Below are 21389 nucleotides of genomic sequence, written 5' to 3' on the forward strand. Positions count from 1 at the left end.
TCAGAGCCAGCGAGAAACACTTGGACCCAATCATGACGGTTGTCTCAAAACTTTGGAAACTACCTTTGACGAACTAGCAAAGGGCCGTGCCGCGACCCTTGGACCAATGCATCAAGACACATTCAATTCTTTATAATGACTCAGAATGGCGAGAAACAAAATCGTCAAATCGCCCGGAGCGGAAGAAGCTCTCTACAAGGCAGTAGAGGGCCAAAAGAAAAAATCTTGGACTGTGCCATATAGAAACAGTGACATAAAAGGTTCACAAAGCATGCCAAGGGCTGTGTTGAGGATGATTAGTGGGTTGAGGATGCCAATGTTGTTTTGATCCCGTGTTTAATACATTATATTCCAAGGTTAGTGTTGGCTTTGTTTGAATCATTATTCAAACCCACCTCGTATCTACAACATCCGCTTCCTTCTTCAATCTGGGGCCGCCCCATCGCCAAGCCCTAGCCCGCCCTGACACCATCCCAATACGAGGCTCCAAAAATAGCACTCTTCACCTAAACAGGCGGCATCTCGCGTGAGAAGCCTGCCAAGTCTAAATGAGCCTCTCACTAGGTTGCATCTAACAGGAACAAGCCCGAAGGAGGGATGATCATCATCGTTTAGAACTTATTGCCCGTGAAGCTGATATAGATACGAGCTTGGCCGGGTTCATCTTTCCTCTAGCAACGAAGCGAGGAAGTATATTTAGCGATTTGCAAATGCAGAAACGGCATCGTCTCATCTGGGAAATAGTATAATAATCGCGGTGGGAGACGCCTTTCGTCCCATCTCCTCCTCAACACTCTCTCCATCATAAATCAAGTGAGCCTAGCAGCCAGCCAGCAATTGGCATAACAACCATGATATTCAAACAAGCCCTCCTCTCCCTCTCTCTGGCAATTTCCACAGCGACAGCCTACCACCTCGCCGTCGTCGATCAAAACACCAAAACAGTCCGAGTCTTCCCTCGCGACGCAGCAAAATGGAACAAAGACGCCATCTACTGGTCCTTCACAGCAGACCAGGACGTGGGCTGGTTTGAACACGACGACTGGGCCGATCTAGATGACGTGAAGATCCGAAAGACCGCCGATCTAGGCTATGTCGCCCTAGTGGCTGCCTCGGGGGGGCAAAGTCGGAATGGTCGATATCATAGCCGGGCACGAAAGCGCCGACCTGGACGATGTAGTCTGGCAAGCGACTCCGGGCGATAATCCGCACTCCCTGGAGCGAATCCCATACCTGGGTGCCTTTGTGGCGTCTAGCTCTACCCCGGGTAAATTGACACTATACGTGCCGACTGATGCGTCGGATGTGAATGATCTGAGCAAGATCAAGAAGAGTCATGAGTATGAGATTCCCAAGGCGCATGGCGTTTTGTGGCATAGTGGGAAACTTTGGGCGACGGGTGAGGACTATCTTTATAAGTTTGATGTTGTGGGGAAAGGGAAGAGTATCAAGTTGGTGATGGATGGGAAGAAGATCGCTTTACCGAAGGTTTCTGGTCGTGCGAGCAATGGCCATGATTTATCGGCTAGTTATAAGGATCCGGATGCTTTGTTGGTGACGCATACTGCTGCGGCGTATACTTATAACGTCAAGACTGGAAAGTTCAAGACCCTGATGAAGGTTGACAAGCTCAAGTCTCTTGTGCAGCATTCTTCTGGTGAATATGCCTGGGTGAGGGGGGAGAAGAATGAGATGGGTCAATATGTGTCTTTCAGTGATGAGAGTGCCCCGGAGACTGTGACTGATAAGAGGGGATGGGGCGATGCTGAGTTCTACAAGGCGAAGATCTTCGATCCCGACTATGAGTGAGTTGAGCAGCGCGGGAATGTCGTATGTTAAGATCAAATGTACTCGAGAATATCATATCACCTCGTCACCAAAACATTCCTCTCTAGACTTTGAAGATCCATGGATTCTTCGATGCTTCTCAAGGCGCAGATGGCGTAGATGGTCGAGTTCGACAGTGGGGAATAAGGTACATGATTACCACACCATAAAAAGCGCGCTGAATCGTTGAGAAGGTGCAAGACAATCTACAAAAACCCAACAATCATGACCGGTCTCCGAACCCCGGAATAAGATCCAAGAGAACTCCCGTCCAACACCAGGGTTCAGCAGTCCAGACACTACCCTATCGTACGCAACGCAAAAGATCTCTCTTCAGGATTGGAAAAGCAATTCATGGAATAGCCTATGTACGACTCAAAAGCGACTATCCGGGGCTCGGCGCGCGACCGGCCCCAAAAGCAAATTTCCAACCCTGCATCAACCAGCATGCGGCGATGCATCCATATCCATATCCATTTTCCCCTCAAAAGAACCGGTTGCCGAAAATTTCAAAGGTAAACGCGAAGCATGATATCATCCGTACAAATAGCCAGCCGTAGCCGGTAAAAGCCTTCGTTCGATTGCAGCCGTGTCGGTGCCGAGGTGTTCTGGCGAATTTTGGTGTTTTTTTTCCGTCATCGTAGATTCAACCGGTCCGTTCACGACTCAAGGGTTTTCTTTAACGTTGGTGGGCAATCTATTGGCCGGGGTTGGGGTTCATCTGTGGGTTGCCTTGTTAGCCTTCCTGTTCCTTCACGGGTCGTCTTGTGTGGGTTGGGTGGTAGTGAGTGATTCTTTGTCGAATTCGATACGGAACTTCGATATCGAAATCACCGGTGGATTTGGTGTCGCAAATTTGCGTTTGTGGGCTGTGAATTGTGGGATGGATAGATTCAGTCGATATATACCTTGCGCTTGCCACCGGTCATGGTGACGTTGACGAAACGGCGGGTGTACAGGACACGCTTGTAGGCGCGGCCCTTGGGGGTCTTCTTCTTCTCCTGGGGCTCAACCTGTACTCGGAAGATCAGTTAGGATGAGGGTTCTCGCGGCTCTCTCGATGGACATGACGCCTCCGTATAACGCCACCAAAGGGCTTCACAGAGGCACAAGTTCATAGGTTCAACAGGGGGACACTTGCCTTAGGAGTGGCGGCCTTGACCTTACCGGCACGAGCGAGAGATCCGTGAACCTTACCCATGTTGGATGACTGTTGATGGAATAACGGTGGTTGTTGGAAGGGCGATGAAGTTCAAGACGGACACGGACGGCGATAGGGTTGCGAATTTGCGAAGTGCGACTGTGTGGGGCGGCTTAGCGAGGCCGTCAGCAAGTTGGTCAGGTGATCGGAGGACGGGTGAGTCAGCGTGAGTCAAGTCACGTGGGTCAGAAACTGGCGGGGTCCGCTTTAGGTAGTCCCGTGATATTAGTCAGCGTGTGAGATATGGTATACCCTAGCCCCGATTAGGATGGGTATAGATCCAGGGCCATATAGATACAGGTATGGATAGATGTGACTGGTCTGCTCTAATATTGATATACTTAGATGATCTAGACCATGGTACTGTATAATACACTAATGCCATAATGACAAGAAATAACCTCACTTCGCATCCGCCTTCTCTCTCGCCGCCGCCTCTTCCCTTTCCCGCTTTCTGGCCAAGTATCGCTCCTTCGCACTTAACACTTCTCCAGATGTCTTCGCACTGCGATTCTTCTCGGCAATCTCCCGCTGCTTCGCGGCCTCGGCCTCTTCCTCCTTTCGCGCACGTTCCTCCAATTGAGAGGCAACCATCTCGGTCTGGCGAGCACGCTGCCCAGCCCGACCCTGAGCTCCAAAGTTGGCCCCAGGTCGTCCAGCAGGTCGCGCTGCCGCTTTGGGAGCTGTAGAAGCTGTAGTCTTAGGCTTCGGTGCCACATTCAATCCCGCAGTAAGCAGCTGGCGTTTATCAACCACCTGGCCCTCATCATTGACAGCAACACGACCTCCCTTGTCATTAAGTTCAGCCGCCTTCTGAGCTTCCGTCTTATCATCGTTGTCCTTCGTCGAGTCCTCGGTCGTCTCACCAGCCTTGACCCGGCTAGCCGCTTCTTCAGCAGCCTTGACAACTTCCTGATGTCGCTCCTCCCCCCCGAGATAATACATCCCGGTAAAAGCCCACCATCCCCGCACCACCATTCTTCCTCCGTCTCTCTTCCTCCTCCTTCTCTCTCTTCTCCTCCTCTTCCTCCATTTGCCGCAACTCCTCCTGCTGCTTCTTATAAGCGCCCGTAACAAAGCTCTCCTTATCCGCAAACTCATCACCCTCCGCCTCGCGCTCCTTGGCGAGCTGGCGATCCCGCGCGCGCGTCTGATCGCGTTTCCGGATCTCCGCACTACGCAGCAGGTTCGTCATGTACTTTGGTACTTCGCTCGCTTCGGCGGATGTGTTGGATTTTTCGGGCTTGGCGTGTAGACTATCGTATACGGTGTCGTAGGAGTAAATTGATGGATCCAGTTCTTCGGCTTCCTTTGCGTGCTTTTTGCTACTGTGTAGTGCGGAGAGATTGGTGAATTCTTTGCCAGGACCGGGTACAGGTGGCTTCTTCGATTGGTTGAGGCCCAGGTGCATTTCTCCTTGCTGTGCTTTTTCCTTCTCCTCATCTTCGTCTTCGTCGTCGGCGAAAATTGAGCTTTTGGTCAGTGGTTTGATATTTGGTTTTCCCGTTCCGAGTCCTAATTGCATCTTTCGTTTCGGTGGCGGGCCCGAGGCTGCGGCGGAGGATGGTTTAAAGGGTTTGGAGGGTTTCGGGGCTGGCGCGTCTAGACCGCCGAGGGTTGAGACTTCTTCTGCGACGTCATTGTTGGATGCTTCGTCTCCTGAGTCATCGTCGAATATGTTCTTGCGCTTCTGTCCGAAGGCATTCCCTGGCTTTGGGCCGGGTTTCTTGTTGGGGAGATTGAGGCCGGTCGAGAACTGCGGCGCCATGATGTGGGGTCGAGAATGGTCGCGCCGGTCTGAGTTTATGTTATGTAGATTCACAGAGGTTGGTTTAAAGGTGAGAGTAGAAGGCCGGCTGACCACGATTGAGTGGATACAAGTTCACCTGGGCAAGCTGTGACGTCTTGGACAAAATTGGGAAGCTGCGATGCGATAGCGCCGATAAAGCAGGGCTGTCATGTGATGTGTGATTGGCTGGGTGTGGTTTTGCGGGGAACTGCCATGCTGCAGGTTTGGGAGAAATTGTTCTAATGAATTTGAAGTTGTAATTTATATTAGACGGAATGCTTTTAATAATTCAAGTCCTTAGGTAAATCTTATAAAGCTGCCTAGTTCAAGTTGACTGCGACTCCAAGTCGGGGTCTGTTGGCCTTCGAGTTTTCTGGATACTTAGGTCGTAGCTAGTAGAGAACATATATATACTAGTTTGCTATCGAACTTCAACTGCCCTAATTCAACCTTGGAAGTTCCAGCATTCAGGTTTTTCCACACGAAACTCGAGTCTGCTGATATTTAATTCAAGCTTGTATACTTGAATCAATTATTACATCCTCCTCTATCAAAATTAAACGCCCAAAGCATCCATGGATACCACCAGGATGGATTCCCATGCTTGTCCCCCCCTATCATCACGTGCCCACAGGAGCAATCATAATGCTCCACCCCTCTACTCCGTAATTAACTTCAAGTCTTAAAAACAAACCCCCTCAAATAATCACCGCCGCAAAAATGTCCTACTACTTCACCATCCTCTCACCAACCGACACCCCCATATTCAATATCGCCTTCGGCACCTCCAAAGGCGGCGGCGATGGCATTGCCCGCTTCCGATTCCCTGACACCGCCCAATACATGAACCAATTCATCATCCACTCCAGTCTAGATATCCTCGAAGAAGCGCAGTGGACGAACGGTGGAATGTGAGAACCCCCCCCAACCCCTCCCCCCCCCGCGAAGCTATGCTAATCATCGCCCGCATCCAGGTACCTAAAACACATCGACACCTACCCCCCAGCCTCAGCCTACATATCCGCCTTCCTAACCCCGAGCGGCGCACGCTTCCTCCTCCTCCACCAACCGCCCCAACTGCCGTCGAGCGGCAGTTCCAGCGCCCTAGGCGCGTCATCGTTACTGGGTTCTTCGGGGTCAACGACGCGCGCTTCGTCTAGTAGTGTTGCGGCGAATCCTACTTCTCCGCAGACGGAGGAGGCGGTGCGTCAGTTTATGAGTGAGGTTTATGAGAGCTTTGTTAAGACGGCCATGTCACCGTTTTATAAGCAGGGGATGGAGATTCGAAGTCCGGTTTTTAGGTCGAAGATTACGGCGGCTGGGAAGAAGTGGTTGTGATTTTGGCGAGATATGAGGCTGGGTTATGGTGCTGGTACTAAAAGGCTTGGACGGGCCTTCGCCATATTTCAGTTTTGATTCAAGTTTATATGCTTGGGTTAGGATTGGTTGAGTCATTCGGGCCGTTCTTTCTTTATGTTTGGAAGCGGAGTCCCGTGGACTTTATTATTGAACCTCTGGAGTTTTGGTTATTTGTGTACAGTATTTTCAGTTGAGACAGAGCGCGGCGTTGGGATATTGCATATAATTTTTTTTTTCACCCTTTCCATTCTTGTCATCTTTGGTGGTTACTTTTTGGTTATCCAAGGGATGTCTTCTTTATAGAAATCGGGGATTTTTATTTCTTTTCTTGCATATGCTATGTGCCCCTTCGAACTGAAGTGACTCGAGTACCAAAACAACATCTGTCCTGTTGGATACTCAGATCTGGGTCCTTCCTTGCCTCCTTTACATCGAATTTGTTAGATGAATGGGATATTGCATCATTTTGTATGTTACCCGGGGACGAAATTGATAGCGGATGGATGTCCATGTTTTTCCACATGGTCTGGTCTGGTCGGGTAAGATCTTACCCCAGGAAAGAAATCATATTTTGGCCGGTTTGCCGGGATGAGGATCCTGGCGAGTTCAGGAAAGATGAAGATGAAGATGAATGAAGAGAGATGAGAGAAGATCCAAAAAAGATCGAGGGCCTGGAATACGGGTTGAACCGCGCTGTTCAGAGCAACCGAAGAAAAAAGAAGAAAAAAGAAGACAAGAATAAAGATGGGGGAGGGCAGAGGGAGGTAGGAAGCAAGTAGCTCAGAAAAAAAGAGAAGAAAAGAAGAAACGAAGAAAGAAGGGAAAAATGCACGGATTATGGATTGATTTGTCAGTCCTGAAACCCAACGCCAGCCAGCCGAATCCCTCCCTATCCCAAGAACCCTAAGAGAAACCCGCTAAAAGAACCTATAAAATAGAAAACGAGATCAAGCCGTCATCTGAGGAGCCAGCTTCTTCATGGTGATAGCTTTGAAGTTATTAACGGCGTGAATGACATCATCCAGCTTAGCGACAGCGCCAAAGATGCCGCCCTCCATCTTCACAGACTCAAGAGTGCCCGTATGGAGGGCCGGCTCCGCCGCCGCGGACCCATCCTCCAAGAGCACGCAGTCGAATCCACGGTCATTGGCTTCGCGGATGGTTGTCGAGACGCACACATCCGTGGTAACGCCTGCGACGACGAGGTTCTTGACGCCCTTGTTTCGGAGGATGAGTTCGAAATCTGTATGCGCGAAGGCTCCCCGGCCTGGCTTGTCGATGACGGGTTCGTTGGGGAGAGGATATAGTTCATCCACAGTATCATGGCCCAATTCTCCCCGAATGAGCAGACGGCCCATTGGGCCTTGGGACCCAATGCCTGAGACCGGTGCTATTATTGCAGGAGCGATAGCGTTCGCGACTTGAAAGTGTGGACAGATCGGGTCGATGGCCTATTAATCAAGTTAGTAATTCTCCTACTCGGGGCTTGTATGTATGTTGGGCGATGACGTACCTTCTCGTGTATGATAGACCGGAAAACCTCCCGTGCGAAAGGCATGCAGCAATTGCTGAAGTTTAGGGATGAGAACCTGGGCGGCGGTTATATCATAGCCCTGGTACTCCATATAACCACCCGGGGCGCAGACTAATGATAAATGATATGTGTTAGGTATGCGTGGAAACAGCAGCGGCGGTAGTAACGCAAAGAACAACAACATCAGTTCAAAACTTACAGTCTTTCTGCATATCAATTATGACTAGCGCAGTTGTGTATGGGGTGAAGGAAGCATCGTGAGGCCAGTCATATGGGAGGGCGGGCAATTGGCCCTTGCGAACCTTATGGTGAGGAACTTGACGAGGCTTTTCGATGATGGGCCCATGATTATGAGTCGGGTTCAAGACGGTTAAACTCCAGATACCGGGAGAGCCAGCTGCAACCAGCATGAAGGGGCAGTCCATCAGTCGCGAAGTTCGCCGACGCTTTCGCGTTTCCTCCGTGAGGCCATTCCGCGGGCGATAGTGACCACCGCGATCACATCGCAGCCATACCTTGGCCGTGCGACCTGGTTTCTTTTCTGTGGGCGTACTGGATGATTTGACCACGACATTGTAGCCATGGGTCTTGCCGTGCGCCTGGACTGCTGCGAGTAAGGTATTCCTGGAGCGAGGAAAAGTGAATGTTAGAAGGGTGGGGGCCAAAGATGGAGAGAGAGGGAGGAGCAGAGGGATTCACCTACTTATCAGGGTATGTTCCTTCGGGAGGCGCCATCAATTGAGTGGCCAGTTCCGGAATGTCTTGGAGATCACTGGGCGCATCCAGGTTGAGATCGATAGGATCGGCCATGATCGAGAAGAGAGCCACGCGTGCGCGCGCTCACCGGTGAACAGTCTGTGATGATCAAAGGTCAGGATTCGGTGCTGGTGAGGGGTCACATGGTCATGACGATGAAGAATATCTTTGCGACAAGCTTGAACGAGGGTATAGGAAGCTCTCCGGGCAGTGGGAGTATTGGAGGTGGTGTGGGAACTTGGGGGAGAGGGCGAGAGGTAAACAAGTGCGTGGAAGCAAATGGAGACGATCAGTCACGATCCTAAGGTGTGCGTGGGTATAACAGAAGCATCTTGAAAGGGCGGTAGAAGGGACAGGCTAAACAGTAGGAAAGAGGAGATATAAATCCCAAACAGGAAAGGCAGGGAGCAAAGGGCGACAACTCACCAACGGGACGATGGGATACCCCAGAAACGAAACCCCGAGAGCCCCGGTGGATGTGGATGGTGGATGAAATCGGAGATCGAGTGATCCGAGTGACATGCTCTTTGGGGTTAGTGGGGAAGCAGAGAAGGTAGAGAAGTTCAGGCAGTAAGGCATAAGTCAGGCATCACATGTGTATGTACATACGGTGTACAGAGTAGACTAACCGCATCCGGTTAGTGGCCTCCCCCTGACGACCAACATCAGCCATCAATCAACATCAACAGATCTAAGCGTGCGCCTTTGACCTTTGCGACAACCACCTTCCACCGACAAAGTCCCTCCCCAGGTAAGTTTCCAAGTTTCCGATACATCGGCCGACTCGGATATTTTCTCCCTTCGTTACCATTTTACTTTCTCGGTGGGAGGTGCCCGTCGACTCTATTCATTCCCGATCGGACACTGCGTCACCGCCTCGCCGAGGGGTCCTTATCATCACAAACCACCCAAACCACCGTGCGTGTGTGAACGCTGGCCAGCCCCCCCCCCCACGCCCACCCCAACCTGCATGAGCCTTTGAAAAAGGAAAGGAAAAGAGAACCCCAGCCTTGGTGTGGCGAATCTTCTGGAGGATCTCTTTTCTTGGAAATTCATTCTCTTGCTTTCACTATTTACCGACGCTGAACTTGCGACCGTCTTTTCTGCGACCCGCTCTCGGGTGCCCAACGCGGGAAGATGCCTGTCGCCGACGATTCGCCCACCGAAAAGAAGCAGTCTAGCAGCAGTTCATACCGAGATGAGCTGGCGCATTATAAGGCTCAGTATGAGCAACTGGAGGCAGAGCTAGCGGATTTCCAAGTCTCTAGCCGGGAGCTGGAGACCGAACTAGAAAAGGATATCGAAGCCTCGGAGAAGCGGGAGCGCCAGTTAAAGGAGAAAGTCGATACCTTGCGGTATGAGGTGGAAGAGTGGAAGGTATGATCCCATATTATCCACCATATACTACCGGTATACTGGATATACTGGAAGCAACCGGGGAGAGAAACTCATGTTCTTGCAGACCAAATACAAGCAGTCCAAGACGGAAGGCAATTCGGCGCAAAACAACCTCCAAAAGGAGATCACCTCCCTCCGTGACACCAACCGCACTCTGCAACTGAAGTTGCGCGACATTGAAGTTGCCAATGATGATTATGAACGGCAAGCCCGGAATACCACTTCGTCCCTGGAGGACATGGAATACAAACATAATTCCGCCATCGAGCGTGGAGTGCTACTCGAGGAGGAGATGAGGGAGGGGGAGCAAGAGCGAGAGGGTCTGCGCATTCAGAATCAGCGACTACGGGATGAACTCACCGATCTCAAGGTCGAGGCAGAGATCATCCAGGAGAAGCTGCGCAACGCTGAAGGAGGACATGCTTTCCGTCGTCGGAAGCCCACCCCCCCCTCTATCGCAGTCCATCCACCCCGCATTCATTGGAAATCTTCGATCGTTCCCCAGGCACGGCGACTTCTTCGCCTGTCTTTGCTACTCCACCAGCCAAAGCATCCCTGGCTTCTTCTACCGCCACTCCCCCTCGCCTCCCATCTCCGAGTCGTCGTCCAGCCTGCGCCGATCGATTAACGCAACACCCACCTTCCCTCGCCAGCGAGCAGCAGGTGCAGACGCGATTACTTCGAGAACGCTGCACAATGCTCACAATGCTCGCACGCAACCTCGCCCCGTGCACTCTCGAACCTCCTCTCTGGCCTACAGCAACCCTGGCCGTTCCACTCCTTCAATTCCTTCCCGCAATAGTCTGTCACGAACAAGCGGCAATGCTCTTCGGCAGCCAACACTGCCTAAATCGGGCTCTCTCTACCAAATCCGAGGCCTCATCGGCAAGATGCAGAAACTGGAGGAACGTGTGCAGTCCGCCAAGTCACGACTCCCTGCACCTTCCGAAACCTCATCTCGAGGTTCCCCCCATTCTCGGGCCGGATCTGTGGTGGGCGATAGCCCCGTCGCCTCTAACATCACAGTGCGGCGAAACTCACGGAAACGACTGAGCGGCAGTAGCTTTGGGTCTTCCGTGCGAGATAGCGAGAGCGGCACACCATCATACCTCCCGCAAAGCCGGCAGTCCTTCGGGGCTCGAACCGGCGGTGACAGTCGTCCCAGCAGTCGAACCTCCTACTCCAGTCGCAGTTCCTTTAGCCAAAGCGTCCACTCCGGTGTTCCTGTCGGCGCTCGTCCCGAAAGTCGATCTAGTCGACCCGGCGCGAAAACCCCACTCGGCCACTATTCAACCAACCCGACGACAGAAAGTCGGCGCCCACGCTCCTCCCTCAGTAACAATGCCGGACAGGGCTCGTCGGTTGGCGGAATGTCCCATATTGAGGAGGACCTTGATCTCGCTTCGACCCCGACTACCTCCCGCATCCCGCAGGAGCTGCGCCGACCGTCATTTTCCGCCACAGCAACACCAGGCACGCTCAAGAAGCGCACGACTAGTGGTGTTTCGGCTATCCCCACACCGCGGAGTTTCAAGTCAAGTATTGGGCCCGGGCCGAGCATGGCACCACCGGCCGATCGCAGGGCAAAAGTGAACGATCTCGGCGAGACTTTTTAGAACGCGATATAACGCGATCTGATTTGACCTGACCAGACTTTGTTTTTTCCACGGGAAGAGAAATTCATTTCGCACTTGTCTACAATATTATTTTGGGATAAATTGCTTCACATTATTTCCAATCGACTTGATTACCAGGAGCCGGGGGGTTGACTTGACGGGATGGGATGGTATTTGCGTTCTCCTTCTCGTTCTACATATCCATATTTCTGATGATTTGTTTGAGTGTTGTCTGTGCATGCATTGCAACCACCTGGAGAGTGGTTTGGTTTTGCTTTGCTTTGCTTCCTGTATCGGCGCCCATGTACAGTTTTCTGGTGTCTGACAGGAAGAGAGTTGGGAGTTGACCACTCTCGATGAGATGAGTCCCTTTTACTCTTTACTCCATACCCCCGTCACCTCTTTTTTGTAGCTGTGGATAGAGTCCACGGCGTCCTAAGCTGTGTCTCAGCATCTTGTTCTCGTTGTCTGTCGCGAGGCGTTTCATAATACCCGATCTTATGTTTGATACAGTGTGCACTGCTAGTAGGTTGTATGCCCAGGTGCGTAGTAGTTAGTCTACCTGAAATGGGTTTTCTATGACATAGTCTTGCGGTCTAGTCTTGCGGTCTAGACCTGTGAATGTCAAGTATACTTCCAAGTTATTAGTATGGTCATAGTAGTTCATAGTTCCGTTTCCGGCGATATGGTTGTAAGGTAACACCAACACCGGTGGGCCCGCCCAGGCCCGCCCAGCCTCAGGAACCAGGCACGCTGGTCCGTTGCAAAAGGGGGTGTCGATCCCACGTTTCAGGGTCTCATAGTCTCATAGGGGGAATTAGTGAGTTAAAGTGTGGTTGGGGAGTATTCCTACTCCTACTATAGAGTAGTAGTATATGCCAGTTAGTTATAGTGTTAGATATTCTATGGATTCTATGGTGTCTACTATGTATTGTGTCAGGTCATGTGATCTGAGTATGAACAGGTGGCTTGTCAAGATAAATTAAATCGACGGGGAGTGCCAGTAGCTCGGGATGTCAGATTCGAGCCGATCAGGCTGGATGGCCAAAGCCAAGGCCAAGGCCGAGTCGGAGTCCGATCTGCATAGCCCTATTGACCGTACGGTACGGTACAGATACTTGGCAGTAAGTCAGAGTGTAATTATAGTATAGTATTATGGCCAGTAGACAGTAGACAGTAGACTGTAGTGATCCAGTCACTACTATGAGTATAGACATAGTATAGTGATAGTATAGTGCCGTAGGACTATACTCTACTTGTCTGCCGCGGCTGGCAGCGCCAAGTCGCTAACACTCAACTGATTGGCAGATTGCAACATCCCCCCAAATAAATTGAGAGGGCCCCGAAATTGGTGGGAGATTCAGCAGTGGAACCGCCCAACAAACACTGGTGAGGTTCCCCCAAAATTGCAGGCGGTGAGGGACGGTAGTTGGGACCCCCCCCACTGGGAAGGAAGTTCTTCCTCAGCATTTTTTGGGAGGTTGAACCGGCTTCTTCTTCTTTTTTCTACTCGTGGTTCCCCTCAATTTCCCCATCTTCTTCTGTATACTCTCTTCAATCTTCTTTTTCGGGTTCTGGTGGTCCCCGTGAGTGCAACCCTTCCCTTCCCTTCCTACCTTCTTTCTACTGTGTCCGTTTGCAGCTATATACTCGACACTACTACTCCCCTTACCCACCGCGCCTAACCAGAAAGGAAAAAAAAAATACCAAGACGCCGGACTTCCGATTGCTGACGATTCATTATACCGGACAGGCAAATCCTCATTGACTCTCCACGCCTCCCTTTTTTTCCCCTCTCTCTACCTCCCTTCAATTCGTTGCCCCGCGATTTCGACTTTCCACCATCCGCGCGGTTTCGCCACTTTTACTCCGTGTACATTACCATACTTCCCTTCCAGCAGCGCTGTTTAATTCCTTCCGACCATTGGCCCTGCCCCCGACACTGCATGGGAGCTGAACTCGCTTGATTACCACTTTGCATCCATCTTATCTCACCACAAATTACCTTACACATCATGGGCGTCACCAATGGAAACAGTAGCTCCGTGGCTACCAAACATGACGAACTTCCCTCACATTTCATCGGCGGTAACCGCCTGGATCAAGCACCCCCGAGCAGTGTGAAGGATTTCGTCGTGGAACATGGCGGTCATTCCGTCATTACCTCTGTAAGTGACAATCCACGTGGTGGGAAGCAGCACCCAAAAAAAGAAGAGAAAAATACATCCGCAATACGACCAGGAGCAATAGAACTCTGCTAACTCTCTAACCCTTCCAGGTCCTCATCGCCAACAACGGTATCGCCGCCGTCAAGGAGATCCGCTCCGTGCGGAAATGGGCCTACGAGACCTTTGGCAACGAGCGTGCCATCCAATTCACCGTCATGGCCACCCCCGAGGATCTGCATGCCAACGCCGACTACATTCGCATGGCCGACCAATATGTCGAAGTCCCCGGTGGAACCAATAATAATAATTATGCCAACGTCGAGCTGATTGTCGATGTTGCCGAGCGCATGGATGTCCACGCTGTTTGGGCCGGTTGGGGTCACGCCTCCGAAAACCCTCGGTTACCCGAGTCTTTGGCTGCCTCGCCGAAGAGGATCATTTTCATCGGTCCCCCCGCTTCGGCTATGCGCTCGCTCGGTGATAAGATCTCCTCCACCATTGTCGCCCAGCACGCCGGTGTTCCCTGTATCCCCTGGTCCGGTACCGGTGTCGACGACGTCGAGGTTGACAGCCACGGCATCGTGACTGTCAAGGATGATATCTATAACAAGGGTTGTACCTTCTCTCCCGAGCAGGGTCTGGAGAAGGCCAAGGAGATTGGCTTCCCCGTCATGGTCAAGGCCTCCGAAGGTGGTGGTGGTAAGGGTATCCGTAAGGTCGAGAACGAGGAGGAGTTCACCTCCCTCTACAATGCGGCCGCCAACGAGATTCCCGGATCCCCCATCTTCATCATGAAGCTGGCTGGAAATGCCCGCCATCTGGAGGTCCAGCTGTTGGCCGATCAGTACGGTAACAACATCTCCCTCTTCGGCCGTGATTGTTCCGTCCAGCGTCGTCACCAGAAGATTATCGAGGAGGCTCCCGTCACTATCGCCAAGCCCATCACTTTCCAGGCCATGGAGAAGGCCGCCGTTAGCCTGGGTCGTCTCGTCGGTTACGTCTCTGCCGGTACCGTCGAGTACCTGTACTCTCACTCCGACGACAAGTTCTACTTCCTCGAGTTGAACCCCCGTCTGCAGGTCGAGCACCCTACCACCGAGATGGTCTCCGGGGTCAACTTGCCCGCCGCTCAGCTCCAGATCGCCATGGGTATTCCCCTGCACCAGATCCGCGATATTCGTCTGCTCTACGGAGTTGACCCCAACACCTCTTCCGATATCGACTTCGACTTCTCCAGCGAGGAGAGCTTCAAGGTCCAGCGTCGTCCCCAGCCCAAGGGCCACACCACCGCTTGCCGTATCACCTCCGAGGACCCCGGCGAGGGTTTCAAGCCTTCCAGCGGTACTATGCACGAGCTGAACTTCCGTTCTTCCTCCAACGTGTGGGGTTACTTCTCTGTCGGTACCGCCGGTGGTATTCACAGTTTCTCTGACAGTCAATTCGGTCACATTTTCGCCTACGGTGAGAACCGTTCCGCCTCCCGGAAGCACATGGTTGTTGCCCTGAAGGAGCTGAGCATTCGTGGTGATTTCCGCACTACCGTCGAATACCTGATCAAGCTGCTCGAGACTCCCGCTTTCGAGGACAACACCATCACCACCGGTTGGTTGGACCAGCTGATCTCCAACAAGCTGACTGCTGAGCGTCCCGACCCCTACGTCGCCACCATTTGCGGTGCGGTTACCAAGGCTCACCTCGCCAGCGAGGCCGGTGTCGAGGAGTACCGCAAGGGTCTTGAGAAGGGTCAAGTCCCCGCCAAGGATGTCCTGAAGACCGTCTTCCCCGTCGACTTCATCTACGAGGGTTACCGCTACAAGTTTACCGCTACTCGCGCCGGTCTGGACAGCTACCACCTCTTCATCAACGGTTCCAAGTGCTCCGTTGGCGTCCGTGCCCTGGCTGACGGTGGTCTGCTGGTTCTGCTGAACGGTCGCAGTCACAACGTTTACTGGAAGGAGGAGCCTGCTGCCACTCGCCTGAGTGTCGACGGCAAGACCTGTCTCCTGGAGCAGGAGAACGACCCCACTCAGCTCCGCTCTCCCTCCCCCGGTAAGCTGGTCAAGTTCACTCTTGAAAATGGCGAGCACGTTCGTGCTGGCCAGGCCTATGCTGAGGTCGAGGTCATGAAGATGTACATGCCTCTGATCGCTGCGGAGGACGGTATCGTTCAGCTCATCAAGCAGCCCGGTGCCACCCTCGAGGCTGGTGACATCCTCGGTATTCTTGCTCTGGATGACCCTTCCCGCGTCAAGCACGCCCACCCCTTCACTGGCCAGCTGCCTGAGATTGGCGCCCCTGTCGTTGTCGGTAACAAGCCTCCTCAGCGCTTCGCTCTGCTCTACTCTACTCTGGAGAACATCCTCCGCGGTTTCGACAACCAGGTCATCATGGGTGCTACCCTTAAGGAGCTCGTCGAGGTTCTGCGCAACCCCGAACTCCCCTACGGAGAGTGGAATGCCCAGTCCTCGGCTCTGCACTCGCGTATGCCCCAGAAGCTTGACACTCAGCTCCAGACCGTTGTCGACAAGGCCAAGGCCCGCAAGGTCGAGTTCCCTGCCAAGACCCTCCAGAAGACCATCGTCAAGTTCCTTGAGGAGAACGTCAACCCTGCTGATGCAGAGATCCTGAAGGCTACCATCCTGCCCCTCGTCCAGGTTATCAACAAGTACCTTGATGGCCTGAAGGCCAACGAGTACAATGTCTTCATCGCTCTGCTCGAGCAGTACTACCAGGTTGAGAAGCTGTTCTCTACTGGCACCAAGCGTGACGAGGATGTTATCCTGAAGCTCCGTGAGGAGAACAAGGAGGACATCGTCAGCGTTGTTCACACCGTTCTCTCCCACAGCCGAATTGGCTCCAAGAACAACCTGGTCCTCGCCATCCTGGACATGTACCGCCCCAACCAGCCCAACGTTGACAATGTCGGCAAGCACTTCAAGCCCATCCTGAAGAAATTGACCGATCTTGAGGCCCGTGCCGCCGCCAAGGTCACCCTCAAGGCTCGTGAGGTTCTTATCCAGTGCGCCATGCCTTCCCTCGAAGAGCGTCTGTCCCAGATGGAGCACATCCTCCGTTCTTCCGTCGTTGAGTCCCGCTACGGTGAGACTGGCTGGGAGCACCGTGAGCCCGACTTCGGTGCCCTGAAGGAGGTTGTTGACTCCAAGTACACCGTCTTCGACGTTCTGCCTCGCTTCTTCATCCACCAGGATCCCTGGGTTACTCTGGCCGCTCTTGAGGTCTATGTCCGCCGTGCTTACCGTGCCTACACCCTCAAGTCCATCGACTACAGCGCCGCCAATGAGCCTCCCTTCCTGTCCTGGGACTTCACTCTGGGCAAGCTCGGCCAGCCCGAGTTTGGCTCTGTCTCCTCCACCCAGCCCTCTGCTCCCGGTACCCCTACCACCGAGATCAACCCCTTCAAGCGCATCAACTCGATTAGTGACATGTCCTACATGGTCAACGACCCCTACACTGACCCCGTCCGTAAGGGTGTTATCATGCCCGTCCAGTACCTTGAGGATGCTGAGGAGTTCCTGCCCCGCGCTCTAGAGGCTTTCCCCAAGGCTGGTACCGCTAAGCGTCCCGAGCAGGGTCTGATTGCCAACCTGGAGGGCAAGCGTCGTCCCACTGTCAAGACTGACAACGATAACGAGCTCACTGGTGTTCTCAACATCGCCGTCCGCGACATTGAGGAGGAGGACGACTCTCAGCTCGTTGTCCAGATGCAGAAGATGCTTGATGACAACAAGGAGGAGCTGCTCGCCCGCCGTATCCGCCGCGTCACTTTCATCTGTGGTCGCGAGGGTGTCTACCCTGGCTACTTCACTTTCCGTGGCCCCGTCTACGAGGAAGATCTGTCTATCCGCCACAGCGAGCCCGCTCTTGCCTTCCAGCTTGAGCTGGGACGTCTGTCCAAGTTCAACATCAAGCCCGTCTTCACTGAGAACCGTAACATCCACGTTTACGAGGCTATGGGCAAGGGTCCTGAGAACGACAAGGCTGTTGACAAGCGCTACTTCATCCGCGCTGTCGTCCGCCCTGGTCGCCTGCGCGATGACATCCCTACTGCGGAGTACCTGATCTCGGAGGCTGATCGCCTGATGAACGATATTCTGGATGCCCTGGAGATTATCGGTAACAACAACTCCGATCTGAACCACATCTTCATCAACTTCTCCCCCGTCTTCAACCTGGAGCCCACCGATGTTGAGCAGGCTCTGGCCGGCTTCCTGGACCGCTTCGGTCGTCGTCTCTGGCGCCTCCGTGTCACCGGTGCTGAGATCCGCATCCTCTGCACCGACCCGGCTACCGGCATGCCCTACCCTCTCCGTGTCATCATCAGCAACACCTACGGTTTCATCATCCAGGTCGAGCTGTACATTGAGCGCAAGTCCGAGAAGGGCGAGTGGATCTTCCAGAGCATTGGTGGTACCACCAAGCTGGGCTCCATGCACATGCGTCCTGTCTCTACTCCTTACCCTACTAAGGAGTGGCTGCAGCCCAAGCGTTACAAGGCTCACCTGATGGGAACTCAGTACGTGTACGATTTCCCCGAGCTCTTCCGCCAGGCCTTCCAGAATAGCTGGGCTCGTGCCTCTGAGAAGATTCCTTCTCTGGCTAGCCAGCGCCCCGCCATTGGCGAGTGCATTGACTACAGCGAGCTTGTCCTTGATGATCTTGACAACCTGATCGAGGTCGCCCGCGAGCCCGGTACCAACAGCCACGGTATGGTCGGCTGGCTTGTCACTGCTCGTACTCCTGAGTACCCCCGCGGCCGTCGCTTCATCATCGTCGCCAACGATATCACCTTCCAGATCGGTTCCTTCGGTCCTCAGGAAGACAAGTTCTTCCACAAGTGTACCGAGCTGGCTCGCAAGCTGGGCATTCCTCGTATCTACTTGTCTGCCAACTCTGGTGCCCGTATCGGCATGGCCGACGAGCTGATTCCCTTCTTCTCTGTTGCCTGGAACGATGCTTCCAAACCCGAGGCCGGCTTCAAGTACCTCTACCTCACCCCCGAGGTCAAGAAGCGCTTCGACGCTACTAAGAAGAAGGAGGTTATCACCGAGCTCATCCATGATGAGGGTGAGGAGCGCCACAAGATCACCACTGTCATTGGTGCCAAGGACGGTCTTGGTGTCGAGTGTCTGAAGGGCTCTGGTCTCATTGCCGGTGCCACTTCCAAGGCTTACGAGGACATCTTCACCATCACCCTGGTTACTTGCCGCTCCGTCGGTATCGGTGCTTACCTGGTCCGTCTCGGCCAGCGTGCTATCCAGGTTGAGGGTCAGCCTATCATCCTGACTGGTGCCCCTGCCATCAACAAGCTGCTGGGTCGTGAGGTCTACACCTCCAACCTGCAACTTGGTGGTACCCAGATCATGTACAAGAACGGTGTCTCGCACATGACTGCCAATGATGACTTCGAGGGTGTGGAGAAGATTGTTGACTGGATGGGCTTCGTTCCCGACAAGAAGGGTGCTCCCATCCCCATCCGCCCCTGGTCCGATGACTGGGACCGTGATATTGGCTACTACCCCCCTGCCAAGCAGGCCTACGACCCCCGCTGGTTGATCGCCGGTAAGCAGGAGGAGGAAGGCTTCCTGCCCGGTCTCTTCGACAAGGACTCATTCGAGGAGGCTCTCGGAGGTTGGGCCCGTACCGTCGTCGTCGGTCGCGCCCGTCTCGGCGGTATCCCCATGGGAGTCATCGCCGTCGAGACTCGCTCCGTCGAGAACGTCACCCCTGCCGACCCCGCCAACCCCGACTCCATGGAGATGATCTCGCAAGAAGCTGGCGGTGTCTGGTACCCTAACTCAGCGTACAAGACCGCCCAAGCCCTCCGCGACTTCAACAACGGCGAGCAACTCCCCGTCATGATCCTAGCCAACTGGCGCGGTTTCTCCGGCGGCCAGCGCGACATGTACAACGAAGTTCTCAAGTACGGCTCCTACATCGTCGACGCCCTTGTCAAATACGAGCAACCGATCTTCGTCTACATCCCGCCGCACGGTGAACTCCGCGGTGGATCATGGGTCGTCATCGACCCGACCATCAACCCAGACCAAATGGAGATGTACGCCGACGAAGAAGCCCGCGGCGGTGTCCTCGAACCAGAAGGTATCGTCAACATCAAGTACCGCCGCGACAAGCAGCTGGACACCATGGCCCGCCTGGACCAGACCTACGGCGACCTGCGCCGCTCACTGGAAGACACTACCCTGAGCAAGGAGAAGCTGTCCGACATCAAGACCCAGATGGCCCAGCGCGAGGAACAGCTCTTGCCCGTGTATATGCAGATTGCACTACAGTTCGCCGACCTCCACGACCGCGCCGGCCGCATGCAAGCTAAGGATGCCATCCGTCAACCCCTCCGCTGGCAAAACGCCCGTCGCTTCTTCTACTGGCGTCTGCGCCGCCGTCTGAGCGAGGAACTCATCGTCAAGCGCATGGTTGCTGCCAAGTCAGCCGCTCCCGCCACTTCCGCCGCTGCTGGCGCTGAGGTCCCTGCCCAGGTGACCCGCGCCTCGCACCTGGAGACCCTGCACGCTTGGACTGGAATGCTGGATGATGAGCTTGAGCACGATGATCGGAAGGTCGCTATGTGGTATGAGGAGAATAAGAAGGCTGTTCAGGGCAAGGTTGAGGCGCTCCGGACTGAGGGTGTTGCGGCTGAGGTTGCCCAGTTGCTTATTGGGAATAAGGAGGGTGGTTTGCGTGGTGTGCAGCAGGTTCTTTCTATGCTTCCCGTTGAGGAGCGCGAGTCTGTGCTTAAGTATCTTGGTTCTTCTTAGTCGAAGCGAAGCTTGACTGGATTGACTTGATTTGTTGAGTCTGGGTGAGATGAGGAGAAGATTTGAGTTATTCCGAAGAAGACTCTTTTATGACTGATGTGTTTTCTACTTTTTTTATGGTTATGGTTATGTCTTTTTTGAATTGGTTTTATAATACTTCTCTTTTGTGGGATGATTGTCATATACGAAATACGAAATCATTTTATTTTATTACTTTAAACTTGAACTATTCTTTGTAGGTATAGTTGTAGATGTTCAAATTGACTACCCACCCCGAGTACCTAGAAGAGGTAGACAACTTGAAATAGACCCTTTAAGTTGATTCCAATCGTTCGAATTGGTAGAGCATTGTAACCACCACTCCGTCGCTTTGTCTTGCCTGCATTCAAGTTCGAACTAACTAGTCCCTTTTCTGCCTGGCGCTACCTCGAGTCTACTAGGCTCCAGCTTTGGGGCGTCTTTTTCCTCCTTTTATTTTCTTCTGCACGGTAGTGGCACAAATGCCATCTTTCAAACGAATCCACCATCTCCATCCTTTATATCGCCTCGTCAATGCTACGAGTTTCTACACCCAAGCACCGAGAATGTCTTTATCTACGAATACGAATCCTGTGCACCTGCAAATGCCAGGGTTCAATGTTGCTCTGAACGCAACGCCTGCGGTGAGTGAGATACGACCCGATCCGATCCGGATCCTATCCGGCCTGGTTCATTTTCATTTTTCGCTGAGCATGGACTTTTCTGTAAATCTAGATTATTCATCACTTTAGGATGGTTGGGGGGTTTCCTAATGGGTTGGATGAAGCTCATTTGGAGTATGGGAGGGTGAAGTGAGTTTTTGCTTGGTGAGAGGAAAGATGTTGATTGACATAAGAACTTTGGAAATTGAAGTTAACGGGGGAGGCTTTTTTTCTAGTTTTTTGAATGTTCATCGGGAAATCTTGATG

The 21389-nt window shown here is 53.1% G+C and overlaps 7 protein-coding genes across 7 annotated transcripts; 4 read left to right on the forward strand and 3 right to left on the reverse strand.

Moving 5' to 3' along the window:
* Positions 1-851: 851 nt before the first annotated feature.
* On the forward strand, positions 852-1809 carry N7481_003582 (uncharacterized protein; the record flags this gene model as incomplete). Its single annotated transcript, XM_057262801.1, is given in 2 exon segments — positions 852-1094; positions 1105-1809. 2 exon segments carry the CDS (start codon positions 852-854, stop codon positions 1807-1809), a joined length of 948 nt encoding a protein of 315 aa, XP_057124462.1.
* A 911-nt stretch (positions 1810-2720) lies between these two features.
* Positions 2721-3028, reverse strand: N7481_003583 (40S ribosomal protein eS30; the record flags this gene model as incomplete). The annotated part of the gene is made up of 2 exons (XM_057262802.1): positions 2721-2845; positions 2965-3028. 2 exons carry the CDS (start codon positions 3026-3028, stop codon positions 2721-2723), a joined length of 189 nt encoding a protein of 62 aa, XP_057124463.1.
* Positions 3029-3430: 402 nt separating this feature from the next.
* Positions 3431-4796, reverse strand: N7481_003584 (splicing regulator NSRP1-like domain-containing protein; the record flags this gene model as incomplete). The annotated part of the gene is made up of 2 exons (XM_057262803.1): positions 3431-3952; positions 3990-4796. The coding sequence occupies 2 exons, from the start codon at positions 4794-4796 to the stop codon at positions 3431-3433; spliced, it is 1329 nt and encodes a 442-aa protein (XP_057124464.1).
* Positions 4797-5537: 741 nt separating this feature from the next.
* N7481_003585 (TRAPP subunit TRS20) lies at positions 5538-6155 on the forward strand (the record flags this gene model as incomplete). The annotated part of the gene is made up of 2 exons (XM_057262804.1): positions 5538-5728; positions 5792-6155. The coding sequence occupies 2 exons, from the start codon at positions 5538-5540 to the stop codon at positions 6153-6155; spliced, it is 555 nt and encodes a 184-aa protein (XP_057124465.1).
* Positions 6156-7123: 968 nt separating this feature from the next.
* Positions 7124-8520, reverse strand: N7481_003586 (cysteine hydrolase family protein; the record flags this gene model as incomplete). The annotated part of the gene is made up of 4 exons (XM_057262805.1): positions 7124-7566; positions 7690-7821; positions 7910-8334; positions 8414-8520. The coding sequence occupies 4 exons, from the start codon at positions 8518-8520 to the stop codon at positions 7124-7126; spliced, it is 1107 nt and encodes a 368-aa protein (XP_057124466.1).
* Positions 8521-9603: 1083 nt separating this feature from the next.
* On the forward strand, positions 9604-11480 carry nde1 (nuclear distribution protein NudE; the record flags this gene model as incomplete). Its single annotated transcript, XM_057262806.1, has 3 exons — positions 9604-9843; positions 9929-10302; positions 10370-11480. 3 exons carry the CDS (start codon positions 9604-9606, stop codon positions 11478-11480), a joined length of 1725 nt encoding a protein of 574 aa, XP_057124467.1.
* Positions 11481-13495: 2015 nt separating this feature from the next.
* N7481_003588 (acetyl-CoA carboxylase ACC1) lies at positions 13496-20442 on the forward strand (the record flags this gene model as incomplete). The annotated part of the gene is made up of 2 exons (XM_057262807.1): positions 13496-13648; positions 13759-20442. 2 exons carry the CDS (start codon positions 13496-13498, stop codon positions 20440-20442), a joined length of 6837 nt encoding a protein of 2278 aa, XP_057124468.1.
* Positions 20443-21389: the final 947 nt, after the last annotated feature.

Source organism: Penicillium waksmanii (assembly GCF_028829765.1).
Source record: "Penicillium waksmanii strain IBT 27052 chromosome Unknown utg000004l:1.0-5674109.0:1.0-5678898.0, whole genome shotgun sequence".
NCBI classification, from domain to species: domain Eukaryota; kingdom Fungi; phylum Ascomycota; class Eurotiomycetes; order Eurotiales; family Aspergillaceae; genus Penicillium; species Penicillium waksmanii.